This window comes from Nannospalax galili, unplaced genomic scaffold, assembly GCF_000622305.1.
Source record: "Nannospalax galili isolate Female #2095 unplaced genomic scaffold, S.galili_v1.0 scaffold1212, whole genome shotgun sequence".
In the NCBI taxonomy this organism is placed as follows: Eukaryota; Metazoa; Chordata; class Mammalia; order Rodentia; family Spalacidae; genus Nannospalax; species Nannospalax galili.
Window position 1 is genome coordinate 188,375 of NW_008331994.1, and position 16,045 is coordinate 204,419.

General features: G+C 37.7%; 1 protein-coding gene across 4 annotated transcripts in view; it reads left to right on the forward strand.

Annotated features, from left to right (window-relative positions):
- The window catches only part of Hormad1 (HORMA domain containing 1), a 27,743-nt gene that overhangs the window by 5,080 nt on the left and 6,618 nt on the right, over positions 1-16,045 (forward strand). For 2 of the 4 annotated variants that reach the window (XM_029560605.1, XM_008827081.2), the window contains exons 3-12: positions 249-312; positions 734-770; positions 4,829-4,849; positions 5,114-5,140; positions 5,726-5,793; positions 7,161-7,312; positions 10,335-10,582; positions 13,241-13,307; positions 13,384-13,460; positions 14,561-14,644. In XM_029560605.1, coding sequence (XP_029416465.1) covers positions 249-312; positions 734-770; positions 4,829-4,849; positions 5,114-5,140; positions 5,726-5,793; positions 7,161-7,312; positions 10,335-10,582; positions 13,241-13,307; positions 13,384-13,460; positions 14,561-14,644 — 845 coding nt within the window. Of the gene's footprint in view, positions 1-248; positions 313-733; positions 771-4,828; positions 4,850-5,113; positions 5,141-5,725; positions 5,794-7,160; positions 7,313-10,334; positions 10,589-13,240; positions 13,308-13,383; positions 13,461-14,560; positions 14,645-16,045 lie in introns of all 4 variants that reach the window. The other 2 variants (XM_029560604.1, XM_029560606.1) reach the window with 2 other exon arrangements.

The following is a 16,045-nucleotide window of genomic DNA, read 5'->3' on the forward strand; positions in this document are numbered from 1 at the left end:
ATAGCTAAATAAACATTAAAATTTACTGTTGGGGTGGGCAAGATGGCTCAGCTGGTAATGGCACTTGCCACCAAACCTGATGACACCAATTGGGTCCCCATACCCTGCATGGTGGAAGGAAAGAATCAACTCCCAAAAGTTGTCCTCTACCTACATACACATAACACATATATCACAAAATAAATGAATATAATAAATAAAATTCACTGTAAGTAGCTCTATATTTATTTCATCATTTTTGTGTTTAGATCTTTGTGTCAAAATTCTGAAAGAAGATAAAAAATGTCCAGGTTCTTCACAGTTAATTAAGTGGTAAGTAAAAAATACCTAAAGATAGAAAATTATTTTTCTAAATCAGACTCTTGGTACACTGAATAACCAAATCTTAGTTATTGAAAATTTGAATAACCAAAGTTTAGTTATTAACCCTTTAGATCAAGTACCATTTTCTCAAGGCTTTGAATTTATTCCTTATTTCATGCTCCATATAAGCAGGCTTCATTTTCATATTATTGCTGTCCACAAAATAACTATTAGATATTTCATAATTTTCTTTTCCTCCTCTCATCCCCATATTTCTACTACATTGTTTCTTATGTTTTATTTTGTTCAGTTTTGAGCTAGTTTATAAGAAAGATACTTTAACTACTAGTTTTATAATGATGCAGCAATGAAGAGAATTATTTTTTGGAAATACATTCAATATAGAAATTAATCTTTAACTTTTTCTTAGGATGCTAGGATGCTACGATGCTTTGCAGAAAAAATATGTAAGTCTTCCAGCATCTCATCCTTTCCCTATGCTTTATATACTATAAATCTAATTGGAATTATCATGTAATAAAGCATTAATTTAAACTAACTTGGAGATAGACCAATCTTAGTTACTAAAAAATCTGAGCATTTGAATATTTTTTAAAGATTTATTTTATGGGGCTGGAGAGATGGCTCAGCAGTTAAGAACACTGGTTGTTCTTGCAGAAGACCTGGGTTCAAATCCCAGGACCTACATGGCAGCTAACAACTGACGGTAACTCCAGTCCTGGGATCCAACAGCCTCTTCTGAACTCCACAGGCATTGCATGATATTGCACGTACCTACATGCAGGCAATACACACATACACATAAAATAAAAATAATAAATAAGCCGGGCGTGGTGGCGCATGCCTTTAGTCCCAGCACTCCGGAGGCAGAGGCAAGGAGATATCTGTGAGTTCAAGGCCAGCCTGGTCTACATAGTGAGTTCCAGGTCCAGTTCCAGGGGATCCGACAGCCTCTTCTGTCCTCTTCGGGCATTGCACGACATGGGTGCATTTACCTACAAGCAGGCAATACATGCATACACATAAAATAAAAATAATAAAATTTTTTAAAAAGTTAAAAAAAAGATTTTACTTTATTTTATTTTATATGTATCTTTTGCCTTCGTGTATGTAAGTGTACCATGTGCATGCAATGCCTGTATAGGCCAGAAGAAGGCATATCCGATCCCCTGGAACTGGAGCAACGGACAGTTGTTAGCCACCATTTGGTTGCTGGGAAATGAATCCTGGTCTGCTAGGGCAGCCATTACTCTTAACTGCAGAGCCATCTCTCTAGCCCCTATTTTATTTTATTTTTTGGGGGGGGTGTCTTTTTGAGACAGGGTCTCCCTGTAGCCCCAGCTGGTCTGGAGCTCACTATGTAGACCAGGCTAGCCTTAATCTCACAGAGCTTCTCCTGCCTCTGTCTCCCGATTGCTGGGATTAAAGGCCTGTGCCACCTCCCCCTGCTGTATCTTTGATGTTATATGGTGTTGGATCCCCTGGAGCTGGAGTTACAAAAAGTTGTGACTAAGCCATCTTTTCACCCCTGCATTTGAGTATTTTAAGGACCAATCTTCAATTCATTTAAGTTAATGCAATTAATACTAAGCAAATTTTACCAAGCTAGTTTTGACCAATTAGCAATTCATTAATATTAATACCATATCCATATATTAACTTACAAAATATTAGTTTAAATTATTTTAGTTTCATATGTATTCTACAATCTTGCTTATACTAGTATAGCAATCATTTTTTCTGATTTTATTTGAGACAGGGTTTCATGTAGCCTAGGCTGGCATTAACTATATCGTAGAGGATGGCTTTGAATTCCTGATTCTCTTGTCTCTACCGCCCAAGCGCTGTAATTACAGGCCTAAACCATCATCCATTATGCCTGTCAATAAATCAATAAATTCTTTTTTTTTTTTTAATTGAGATAGTGTCTCATTATGTGGCCCTAGCTGGCCTGGAATTTACTGAGAGCTTCCTGGCTCAGCTTCCTGAATGCTGGGATTAAAGGAGGTGTGAACTACCATGCTCAGCCTCTTCCTTCCTTCTTTCCTTCCTTCCTTCCTTCCTTCCTTCCTTCCTTCCTTCCTTCCTTCCTTCTTTCTTCTTTTTTTTTTTTGGTCTTTTTGAGACCAGGCCCCAGCTGGCCTGGAACTCACCACGTAGACCAGGCTGGCCTCAAATGCACAGAAATCCCCATACTTCTGCCTCCTGAGTGCTGGGATTAAAGATATGCATCACCATGCTTGGCATATTATTTCTTAAGCAGAATCCAAAAATAAATTTTCTTGGGTTAAGGATGTAGACCAGTGGCAGAGTAGTTATCTAATATGCACAGTCCCTGAGTTCAATATCAGTATAACAAAAATAAGTTTTTGTATAGTTCAAGTTCAATATCACACATTCTGAAATAGTGAATTTTTAATTTAATTTATTTATATGTTTGAGTCAGGGTCTCTAGACTCTGTGCTCAAGCTGGCCTGAACTTATTATCTAGCCCATGCTAGCCTTGAACTCATGACAGTATACCAAAATAGTGAAATTTAAAATTTTTACTTGTTTTATTTTTATGCGTATGAGTATTTTGCCTGCATGTATATAAATGCACCACAAGCATGCAATGCCCATGGAAGTCAGAACAGGGCATCAGATCTCCTGAAACTGAAGTTATGGACAGTAGTTAACCACCACATGGGTGCTGAGAATCAAACTCAGGTCATCTGCAAGAGAGCAGCCAGTGCTGTTTATCATTGAACCATCTTTCTACTCCCTTAAATTAAGATTTTACAGTAGACTACAAGCCTTTTTACATAGTTAGCATCATTTTAAGCAGCATGTACAGAGAAGTCCAGTTCTAGCAAAATTGTGAAGATGAATTTTTATCTATAATCCCTAATTTTCCCTGTTAAGACATAGCAAATATTAAACACCACATAAATTCTGGCACCTAGGAGCAGAGGTAAGATAGCAGTGGTCAACAAAACAGTCAATAAAGCAAGCAAATGCTTTCCAATAGTGTTAAATGCCATTAAAATTTTTAGGCAAGCTATAAGGAATTGGAATAACTTGTAGATATGATGGTCAGAAGTGTTTCCCCAAGGAGGTGTTATTTAAACTGAGATCTGAAAGAGAAGTCAGCCAGGCATTGATTTGTATTTCCAGCAGAGAAGCAGAGTTGTAGAGAAGTTTGGACGGTTCCAGGAACAAAAGAAAATCAATATGACTGGAGAACAATTGAGCCACGGGGAGAATGACATGATAGGAACTTGGGGAGATAAACAGGGCCAGACATTGAATAATTTGTAGATAAAGAGTTTGGATTTTATTTCAGGTAGAAAAAAAAAGAAGTGAAAGTTTTAAGTAGAAATGTGACATCATTTGATTTACATTAAAAAAATACTTGTTTTGAGACAGAGGCTCTGTATAGCCTCAGCTGACCTGGAACTCACTATGTAGACTGGGCTGGCCTTAATCTCACAGAGTTCTGCCTGCCTCTGCCTACCAGGTTATGGGAATAAAGGCATGTGCCACCACACCCAGCTTTAATTTAAGAAAAAAAATGTCCTTTGGCTTGCTATTTTAAAAGTGTACTATAGGGGCTGGAGAGGTGACTCAGCAGTTCAGAGCACTGGCTATTCTCGCACAGGACCTGGGTTTGATTCCCAGCACCCACGTGGCAGCTAACAACTGTAACTTCAGTTCCAGAGGCTCTGTCACCCTCTTCTGTCCTTCACAGGCATTGCACAATATGTGGACTTACATACATGAAGACATAACACTCATACTCATAAAATATAAAACCAGAAAATTTTAAATGTCTGTAGAAGGAGAATAAGGTTGAGAGTAAGTCAGTACGCAGACCATTACTTAGTGATGGTAAGCAGTAGTGGTGGCAAGCACCAGATGGCAGATGAGATAACTCAGGATAGATTTTTCTCAATAGAACTGATTGAATTTGTTGATGTATTGCATGTGATATGTGAGAAAACGATAATCCAAGGATGCCTCTAGATTTTTGGTACATCACCCAACTGAATAATTTCTTGTTAGTTTTCTGTTCCCATGTTTTCTAAAGCTTCATTTACTAAGTGCCCTACTTTTTCTCTTTTCAAAATCAGTACTCATATTGATGAGGTTTAATGTATTATTTCACAATATATTTTTACCTTGTAACTAACAGTAATGTTCTATTTGATTAAGTCAATGTCATAAAATGCTGGCATGAATTTCAGCCATCTGAAAGCCAAGTAAAGATAACTTATTTGGCAGAGCAGACATGATAGGAAATCTGTCTTCCATAAAGATAATTTGTTTTTGGAGATAAATGTTGAGCTAGGAAAAATAGTTCTGGAGGTTGGGGTACACTGAACTTTGAACCCAGGGTTTTACACATGCTAAACACATGCTCTATTACTGAGCTATTCTCCCAGCCCCTGAACTAGTACAGATTCCTATGGTCCATCATGAAAATTCATTTTATAGAATATTTTTATTTTCTGTTGTATTTCAGCTAAGGATGATCATTCTGGCTGTAAGTATTTTTAAATTGTATCTTCTTTTTAACAGACTGTCAAATTTGGCCTTGCTTCGTTAAATGACACTGAAACTGCCAGTTGATTTTGTCATTTTTTTCAAACAGCTCATCTAGTCAATGAAGAAAAAGTAATATTTTAGGAAGTCATTTTCTTTTTGTTTTGTTTTGTTGAATTCACTTAATGCTTTAGTCTAAACATCTAATTTAATTCTTTCTGAATACTTAACATCACTTTAATTAATTTTAAATTATTTTACATAGGTATACACCGATCCAGAAGATCCTGTGGTAAGTGTGATTGAACTAGAAACATTAAAAATCTAATGCTTCTAGGCCAGGTGTGGGTGGTGCATACCTTTAATCCCAGCACTTGGGAGTGAGAGGCAGGCAGATCTCTGTGAGTTCAAGGCCAGCAGGGGCTACATAGTGAGTTCCAAGCCAACTGGGGCTACAAGGAAACCCTGTCTCAAAAAGATACAAAGAAAAAAAGAGAGAGAATTGTGACTTCAATAGAACAGTCATTTTTATCTTCCAGGAAAAAAAAATCCCATTCCTCAAAATTGTTGCACTAGGAACTTAAGTTTTCCAGTACATAAACTCACATTCAAACTATAGCATTTAGCCACTCTGCTGAAGTATGGTTCCTCCATACTTCATATATAACATGCATTACAATGAGAAGGGGAATAGCTGTCCAATACTAAAGTCACAAATTCCAGACAGTCAGGATTAACTAGGAGTCTAGTGGACCAATAGGGATTAACACATCAGAGAAAACTACTGACTGAATGTCAAATCATATAAAGCAGCATATACCTGTTTGTCAGCCAACCCTATGCATCAGTTACATAACTGTGATGTTTTCTATTTAAGACAATTTCAGAATGTTATCAATTTAAGTTCAAGTACAACAAAAATGGACCAGTCATGGACTTTATAAGGTATTGTTCTATAGTTTTCTTTTTATATTACAAATTATTACTTTTTTATTAATGCTATTTGGTTAGACTTTGGGGTTATTCCTGAAATTTCTCAAACCTCAAATTAGCTATCAAGATGTGGCTTTACAAAATGGAGGATTGGGTTGTGAGGCTGATGTGATTATGATATCTGCCACTCACTGATCACTAGAGTTAATTTGGTTGATCCGGCTGGCTAACCTGGTGGCCCCTTCCTCCGTTACCTTTCCATGTGGTTCACTCCCAATACTTCACACTTGATCAAAGAGGATGACCTTCCCTGATAGAGGAGGATTATACTTCATTCCAGGGTATATGAGTAACTGTGCTTCCCACCTAGAACTTCCAAACAAGCTCTCAAAATTGAGTAGTTGGTTGTAATAGCTGCAAAACAAGATTATGTAGATAATTATATACTATTTTAATTGTAGAAAAGGATGTGGGTAATTAGAAATGTAATTAAAATCCTTTATTCACTACCAGACATGGTGGCGCACACCTTTAATCCCAGTACTCAGGAGGCACAGGCAGGCAGATTTCTGTGAGTTTGAGGCCAGCCTGGTCTACATAGTGAGTCCAGGCCAGCTGTGGCTACAGGGAGACCCTGTCTCAAAAAAGCAGTAACAAAAAAATCCATAATTCACTTCCTTTTAAATGCTTTATATAAATTTCATATTAATTTTACTTATGTAAAATTTATATTTAGTTTATAATATGTTAATAGTGATAGTAATGTTAATAGTGATATTAAGAATTTTTTATGTGTATGAGTGTATTGCCTGCATGTATGTAAGTGCACTCATGTCATTCAATGCCCTCAGAGGTCAGAAGAAGTCATCGAATCCCCTGAACTGGAGTTACAGATCATTGTTAGCTGCCACGTGGGTGCTGGGGATCCAAACCCTGATCCACTCTTAACCACTGAGCCATCTCTCCAGCCCCAAATTTTAGTGACATTAAAATATTTTACGTTTTTAATTATGTGTATAACTATCAAAATTTACTTATTAAAATCACATTACTCCCAACCTTTAGAAAATGAAAAATAATAGTATTAAAAGGCATCTTCTTATTCCAGACTTCGTCTAATAATGAGGAATTCTGTCTTCACTCCCATAACTGACTGAAATTGCTTTATGTGTCTGTTTAGGACTATAAAAGTATGCTATTTTCTGTTTGCTGCTTTTTATGGATATGATTGATATGACTTTGCTATTAAAAAAATATATTTTATGGTAACTTTCAACTTAGTAACAATGCTATAATAAGAATCTCAAATTGTTAAAATGTGAAGTTATATTAGAAACCACTAGTTTTCTGAAAAAAATTTATGTCTAATTCTCTTCTAGCAAAAATCAAAGCAGTAAATCTAATGCACCATCTGCTGACACCAAGAAAGCAAGTATTCTCCTCATTCGGAAGATTTATGTTCTAATGCAAAATCTGGGACCTTTACCTAATGATGTTTGTTTGACCATGAAACTTTTTTACTATGACAGAGGTACTATATTTGGAGTATGTCTTATACCTGTGTGTTTCATTATTATTTTAAAAATTATTTTGTATTACTTATGTTTTTTGCTTTTGTTATATGGTTTTTGAAATTAGAAAACTTGCATTTAATATGAGTAGTTGGAAAAGAATTATTTGGGGGCTACAGAAATAGCTCAGAAGTTAAGAGTGCTTGCTGTTCTTATAGAGGACCAGAGTTTGTTTCCTAGCACCCATGTCCAGTTCTAGGGGAATCCATCATCCTCTTCTGGCCTCCATGGGCACATGTATGCCTGTGCACAGACACACACATACCCATAAATAAAAATAAATCTTTAAAAAATGAAAAATATTTGCAAAAATAGGCTTTAAAATATGCATTTCTCTAGTGATAGGAACATATCCAACATATCCATATGAAATATGACTTATAATTAAAGAAATGAAATAATGAAATACCAGTTTTCACTTTATCAGATTAGTAAAATTTGTAAACCGTTGTTTTTGTGGTTTTTTTTTTTTTTTTTTGGTCTTTTTGAGACAGGGCCTCCCTGTAGCCCCAGCTGACCTGGAACTCACTGTGTAGACCAGGCTGGCCTCGAACTCACAGAGATCCACCTGCCTCTGCCTCCCAAGTTCTGGGATTAAAGACATGCAACACCATGCCTGGCATGTAAACCATTGTTAAGAAAGCATATGCTGAGCAGACCTCCAGAGAGTGCTTGTTCTGGCCTTCCTCTGGCATAGGGGCTGAGAACTCAGGGGGCCACCTGACAGCACCTGAATCCTGCCTCCAGGTGGTGATTCTCATCTGGAATTGGAGTAGCCCCACTGGTTCCCTCCAAACCACCTCTATAACATCAAGGCCAGCCTTGTCTAACAGTGAGTTCCAGGCCAGCTGAGGCTACAGGGAGATCCTGTCTCAAAAAGACAAAAAATAATAATAATAACTTGCATAAATAGTAAAGATTATATATTTATAAGGACTTTCTTTATAACATTAGTTAAAATAGAAACAAAATGTAAACAACTGTGTGTCCTTCCTTGGAAATTAAGTAAATTATGTTGCATCTGTATAATAAAATACCATGCCTGCCAGTAGTGCTCTTTTTTACTGCCCATCTCACTTCCCCTTGCAATTTACTTCTTTTAAAAAAGAAGAAGAGCTAAATATGATCTCACCTATGGGATTTTTTAAGGTTTATTTATTTTTATCTTATGTATGTGTTTGCCTACATGTATGTATGTTCTTAGCATCCTTGGAGTCCAGAAAAGGGTGACAGATCTGGAACTGGAGTTACAGTTGTACTCACTGTGTGGATGCTGGGAACTGAACCCAGGTCTTCTGTAAGAGCAATACATGCTCTTAACCATTCAACCATCTCTCTAGCCCCTCGCCTTTTTTTGTTTTTAATAGAAGGAAGAGTTTATTTGAGCTTACAGTTCAGAAGGGTTAGAGTCCATAATGGCAGGGAAAGCATGGTCAGAACAGAAAGCCAAGCAATCACATCGTCAAGCAGGCACAGGAAGCAGAGGGTGACTAGAAATCTGGCAAGGCTTAACTCTCAAAGCCTATCCCCCAGTGACTTGCTTCCTCCAGCAAGGCCACATCTCCTAAAAACTTCCCAAAACAGTTCCACCAATTGAGAACAAAATGCCCAAATACTTGGAGACTATGGGGACAGTCTCATTCAAACAACCACATTCTACTCCATGGCCCCCATAGGCTCATAACCATATAAAATGAAAAATGTATTTAATCCATCTTCAAAAGCCCCCACAGGAGCCAGGCATGGTGGCTCATGCCTTTAATCCCAGCACTCGGGAGGCAGAGGCAGGTGGATCTCTGTGAGTTCAAGGCCAGCCTGGTCCACATAGTGAGTTCCAGGACAGCTGGGGCTACAGGGAGACCCTGTCTCAAAAAGTCCCCACAGTCTTTGCCAGTCTCAGTATTATTCAAAAGTCCAGAATCCAAAGTCTCTTTTGAGACTCAGGGTGATCTATTTACTGTAAGTTCCCGTAAAATCAAAAGACAAATTACACACTTCCAACATACAATGTAGTCAAATACACATTCTCATTCCAAAAGGGAAGAATGGGGGCATAGTGAGGAAATACTGGACCAAAACAAGACCAATAACTGGCAGGGAAAACACCAAATCCAGTAGCTCCATGTCTAATTTTTGGGACTTTACTTCCAAAGGGTTTAGATGGCACACACAGCCCCTCTAGCTTTGCTATGTGCAACATACATCTCTCTCTTGGGCTGGTACTATTTCCTGTATGTAGCTCTCCTTGGCAGATGCCTCATGGCACTAGCATCTTGTGGTCTCCACTGCCAACTAGGCTTCACCTTCACAGCTTTACATGTACAATGGTCGGTCAGGATCTCCTTTACACAGGGACACCCGTGTTACACGGTGTCTGGCCTCAGCTGCTCTCTGAAACCACATAGGAAGAACAGAGATGACCCCTACACATTTGTACCTCTCATGTCTCTGAAGCCAGAACCATGCGAATGAAACTGCCAAGTTTGGCTACCAGCCTGGGATAGATCCTGATCTGCCTGTGTTTTTTAAGGATATATATTTTCTAAAATATATACAAACATAAAACATTTTATTTTATGCATAATATTTCCTATATAAACACATAACATTGTCTTTTATTACATGTATAATGTTTTCAAAAATAATAATGTTTACCAAATATTCACTGTATACCTGTCCTGAACATTTTACAACATTTTACTATTTCATAACCACAGTGATCTTGTACGAGTAGGTATTGTTATTTTCCCCATTTAATGAATGAAACCAAATCAAAGATAATAATTTGCTCATAGTCATGCAGGCAATCAAGAAAATGAAAGTTATCTTGAGGGAATAAAATTACCTTTTAGACATAGGAGGAATATGGTTTCTACATTTCAGTGTAGGCCCTTTATACTATTTGAAAGTTACTCTGCATATGTTTTATCATAGTAGTTTGGTTTCTTTAATTTTATGAAGTTTATGCTTCCCTTTTTGCAGTCACACCCCCAGATTACCAACCTCCTGGTTTTAAGGATGGTGATTGTGAAGGAATAGTATTTGAAGGGGATCCTACATACTTAAATGTGGGAGAAGTCCCAACACCTTTTCACACCTTCAGATTAAAAGTGACCACTGAGAAATATCGAATGGAAAATATTGACCCAAGTGTACTAGTACCCAAACAATCAAAAATACCGTTTCGGAAACTTCTAATGGACAAAGATGATATAGAAGATGAAAATCATGTAAGTGTGAACACATTTAAGGAATTCTAAAATATAGTAGTAACAAATGTTTACCTGATTTTGAGGACTTTAATAGACCTATTTAATATTTCCATAAGTACTGTAGTATAATCATAAATTCAAGGTTGGAAGGGACTTTATTTTTGAGACAGGATCTTACTGTATAGCATAGCTAGCCTGGAACTTACTGTGTAGATCAGGCTGGCCTCAAATTTGTGGCAATCTTTCTACCTTTGCCTCCTGAGTGCTGGGATTACAAAAGAAGGGACTTTAAAGAAAGTCTAGACCCATGGCTTTAAAACTTTACCCATCGGGGTTGGGGATTTAGCTCAGTGGTAGGGTGCTTGCCTAGCAAGTACAAGGCCCTGGGTTCGGTCCTCAGCTCCGGAAAAAGAAAAAAAAAAACTTTACCTAGAACAAAAAAGCATAATTAATCTGATTGAAGCAAGGAAAATCCTAGAGACTAACTCACCTACCATCATAGTGTACTTGAGGAAATCCCCAGGACTCAAGGGAATAATTTGAAAGTCTTTGTGATAGTCTTATACCCCAACTAATGATGAAATCCATTTTACAGTATTCTTACTAAGTGTCTGTATAGCTTGTGCTTAAATTTCTCCAGGACTTGAGGTAGCCAGAAGTTCCTGAAAGGCATAAAAAGTATCATTTGTCTTACAATCCTCATGTACCTAGTACTTAGATGTAGACTGGATTCCTAGCATTGAGTGACTGAAGTATAAAAGAATTTTGTCTAATCCCCAACAAATGTAGAAGTCATTGTTTTTATCTTTTTAGTATTAATATTATGTTCTTTAATCTCAATTCTCTTGTCTAGTTATTCTAAATTATGACTAAAGTACTTGTGTACAAGAGGCTTATTATTCCAAGCTAGGTTCTCTGGCCACATCTCTACAAATAGAAAATTTCACTTTTGAAATTTTCTTTCGGTTTTTGTTGTTTTGTAGTGCTGGAGCTTAAACCTGAGACCTTATGCATGCTAGGCAAGCACTCTACCACTGAGCCACCAAGCCACAGCCCTAGTCCTGAAAATTTAATTTTCAACTAATCCAGTCAAAAAAGAAAGTTAAGCCGGGCGTGGCGTCGCACGCCTGTAGTCCCAGCACTTGGGAGGCCGAGGCAGGTGGATCTCTGTGAGTTCAAGGCCAGCCTGGTCTACATAGTGAGTTCCAGGCCAGGTGGGATTACAGGAAAACCTTGTTTCAAAAAGACCAAAAAGAAAAGAAAAAGAGAAAGAAAGAAAAGAAAGTTAAAGCTGGGCATGATGTCACACACCTTTAATTCCAACATTGGGGAGGCAGAGGCAGGTGGATCTCTATGAGAGCAAGGACACATAGCAAGTTCCAGGCCAGCTGGGGCTACAGGGAGGCCCTGTCTCTACCCCGCCGCCCAAGGTGTTGGGATTATGGGCATGAGCTCACAATAGAGTCTTAGGCTGAAGAGATGACTCAATGGATAAAGTGCTTGCTGCACAAACATAAGGATGTGACTTCGGATCCCTGGCACTCATGTAAAAGGGGCATGCATGCTGGGTGTGCATGGTGCACATTTGTAAACCCAGTGCTGGGCAGCAAAACAGGAGGCTCCCAGGAACTTGCTGCCCAATCTAGCCTGCATTCCAGGTACAATCAGTGATAGACCCTGTCTCAGAAAAAAAAAAAAAAAAGTGAAGAGTGATACAAGAAAACAACTGGCTTCTGACCTCTGACCTCCACATGCATACCCTTACACTTGTGCACAGACACATAAAATATTTGAGTCTTTTACATATGTCACAAGCAAAACAGTAATTTAGACTTTAAACTTACTATTTCCACCTTAAAAGAAACTGATCTCATCCTCTGTTAACTTCCTGAAGAGGGTTGGGGCATATTCAGAGCTACGTAAGTATAGCCTGTGTAAACATGCCTAATTCAGAAGTCTCAAACAATGATAAAAATACGAGGATTTAGAATCATCATGCATTTTAGAAAAAGTGTATTTTTAAAATATTTTATTGTTTTTACTTTTTTAAAATATTATTTTTATTCAAGTGCATGAGTGTTATGCCTGCATGTAGGTAAGGGCACCTGTGTTGTGCAATGCCTGTGGAGGACAGAAGAGGTTGTCAGATCCCCTGGAACTGGAGTTATGGACAGTTGTTAGATGCCATGTGGGTGCTGGGATTCAAACCCGGGTCTTCTGAAAGAACAGTTAGTGTTCTTAACCGCTGAGCCATCTCTCCAGCCCCTATTATTTTTATTTTATGTGTTAATGTATTGCTTGCATGTAGGTAGGTACGCCCATATCATGCAATGCCTGTGGGAATCAGAAGAGGGTGTCAGATACCCTGGAACTGGAGTCACAAATGGTTGTTAGCTGCCATTTAAGTGCTAAGAATCGAACCTGTGTCCTCTGTAAGAGCAGCCAGTGCTCTTAACCACTGAGCCATCTCTCCAGCCCCCAAAATGGTGTATTTTTTTTATCATTTATCCTTATAACAATTCTACAAAGTAAATTTCTATCTTGTTTGAATAAATTGCTTTTTGATAGTAATTATAATAACACTTATTTCTAGCAAGCATAAGGTATGATTTTATATTTACTCATCACATAAAGCAAATTTGCTCATAAATATTTCTTTCTCACATATTTATGTAGGATAATTGTGACATTAATACTAAAATGGAAAAGCAGAAAAAAAACTCAGGAGCTTCTGAAATTAGAGGTAAGAAGCTAACAAAAATGTTGATTAACTTCTAATTCAACGTTATATCATTTTAACTTCTTTTTTTTTTTAACAGAACCAAATTTAGTTTGTAAGGAAGATGAAATTATGCAGTATAAAGAAAGCTCAAATCTTCTAATTTCTCATTCTCAGGTATAAACTTGATAGTTTGATCTGACTTTCAATTTTATGATTGATTGATTGATTGATTGATTGATTGATTGATTGAGACGGGTTCTTACTATGTAGCCCTGACTGGCTTGGAACTCACTATGTAGACCAGGTTAGCCTCAAACTCTTATCTATCTTCCTGCCTCTGTCTTCTGATTGTTGGCATTATAGGTGTGAACCATCAAATCTAGCCTTAATTTTTTCTAAAAAGATGGTTACTTATGTGCTTATTTCATTGTATCTCTGATTTTCTTATCTCAGGTATTGTAAAGTAAAATTAGGTATTTAAATAAATTATTATGGATAAAACTATTATATATTGAAAAGCTTTTAGTATATTACTGTGAATTTATTTTGTAATAAGCCTTAGAAATGTCCATAAAGGGCTAGTGAGATGACTCAACAGGTAAAGGCATTTGCCACCAAGCCTAATGACCTGAATTTGATCCCTGAGACCCACATGGTAGAAGGAGAGAACCAAGTCTTACTAGATGTCCTCTGACTTCCACATGTACACTGTGATGTGCATGCCCCCTAACAAAAAATAAATGTAAAAAAGTTATTTTGTTTTTGGTTTTTTGGGGGAGTTTGTTTGTTTGTTTGTTTGGTCTTTTTGAGACAGGGTCTCCCTGTAGCCCCAGCTGGCCTGGAACTCACTATGTAGACCAGGCTGGCCTTGAACTTGCAGAGATCCACTCTGCCCCGCAAGTGTTGGAATTAAAAGCGCATGTGACCATGCCCAAAGTAAAAAAGATTTTTAAAAATGATCACAGAATCTCAAATTTTCATAGCTAGATAAAAACCTTATGCAATTTCTTTTCTTTATTATTTGCTTGAAGAATTGAGACCAGGTTTGGTTATATAGTCTTAGCTACCTTGGAACTCACTATTCTAGATTAGGCTGGCCTCAGACTTGTGGCAATCGTTCTATCTCTGCCTCCTGAGTGCTGTGATTAGAGGTGTGAGCCACTATGCCCAGCCCAGCACAAGATACTAAATTTTAGGTGATTAAATTTTCAGATGCTATTTATTATGAGTTTTATAATTTTATGTTATGTGGTTTGTATAATTTTATTTCCTAGGTTGAACAGTTAGTCAGTAAAACATCTGAACTTCATATGTCTGAAAGCAAAACAAGAAGTGGAAAAATATTTCAGAATAAAATGGTAAATACCTATTTAAGGACATTTTCCATTCTAACTTTGTAATTCCCCCTTCATATGTGAATTTGTTTTCCAATATTAAGTAGCTATTATGTACCAGGTACATATTAGGTGGTGCAGAGCTAGATGTTGACACGTGTGTATCTGTATGTGTTATGTGTATGTATCTCACATCGTTCCTGATCTTAGCTAAAAGTGTGGTACCAAGGGCCAGGTGTGGTGGTGCATGCCTTTAATCCCAGCACTGGGGAGGCAGAGACAGGTGGATCTTTGTGAGTTCAAGGCCAGCCTGGTCTACATAGTGAGTTCTAGGACAGCTGGGGCTACAGGGAGACCCTGTCTCAAAAAGACAAAAAAAAAAAAAAAAGTGTGGCACCTGAAAGGAGACAATGACATGAAGCTACTGTAGGTGTCAAGATAGACCCATAGAGGCACAAAGGAAAGAATGGCTAACTTTAGTCAAAATATACTAGAAAGAAGAATCTGAGAAAAGCTTTTGAGAAGTAATATTACATAGACTCTCAAGGAAATGTTCTAAAATACCAGAATGTTCTCATGTTCTGTTTTGCAAATTGATTATCTAGGCATTGCAAATTGATCTTTTGTAGATATCTTACTTGAAATAAATCTCATTAAGGAAAAAAATCAATTTTATTTTAAAGTATGAATTTTACTAACTATAAATTCATATTTGATTTGATTTTCTCTTTTTGAGACAAGGTCTCATGTAACCCAGATTGGTGTTGAACTCACTATGTAGCTGAGGTTGGCCTGGAACTTTTAGTCCTCCTGCCCTTACTTTCAGAGTTTGGATTACAGGTACACACCACCATATCCAGCTCACATTTGATTTTAGAATTTTAAGTTACTCTTAAAGATTCAGGAGTGGAGAAAAAGCATTCTTTAAAATATAAAATTAAGAGGGCTGGAGAGATGGCTCAGCAGTTAAGAGCACTGACTGCTCTTGCAGATGACATGGGTTCAACTCCCAACACCTCACATGGTGGCTAAGAACTGTCCTTAACTCCAGTTCCAAGGGAATCCAATGCCATCTTCTGACCTCCACAGCATTGCACTACATGGGTGCACTCACATACATGCAGGCAATACACTTGTATACATAAAATAAAAAAATAATAAATGAATTTAAAATCTAAAGATATATCAGCTGGGCATGGTGGCACACGCCTTTAATCCCCAGCACTGGGAAGGCAGAGACAGGCAGATGTCTGTGAGTTCAAGGCCAGCCTGGTCTCCATTATCAAATCCAGGCCAGCTGTGGCTACAGGGTGACCTTGTCTCAAAAAGACCGCCCCCCTCAAAAGAAAGAACATGGTTCTTGCAGAAGACTGGGGTTCAAATCCCAGCACCCACGTGGCAGTTAATAACTGTCTGTAACTCCGT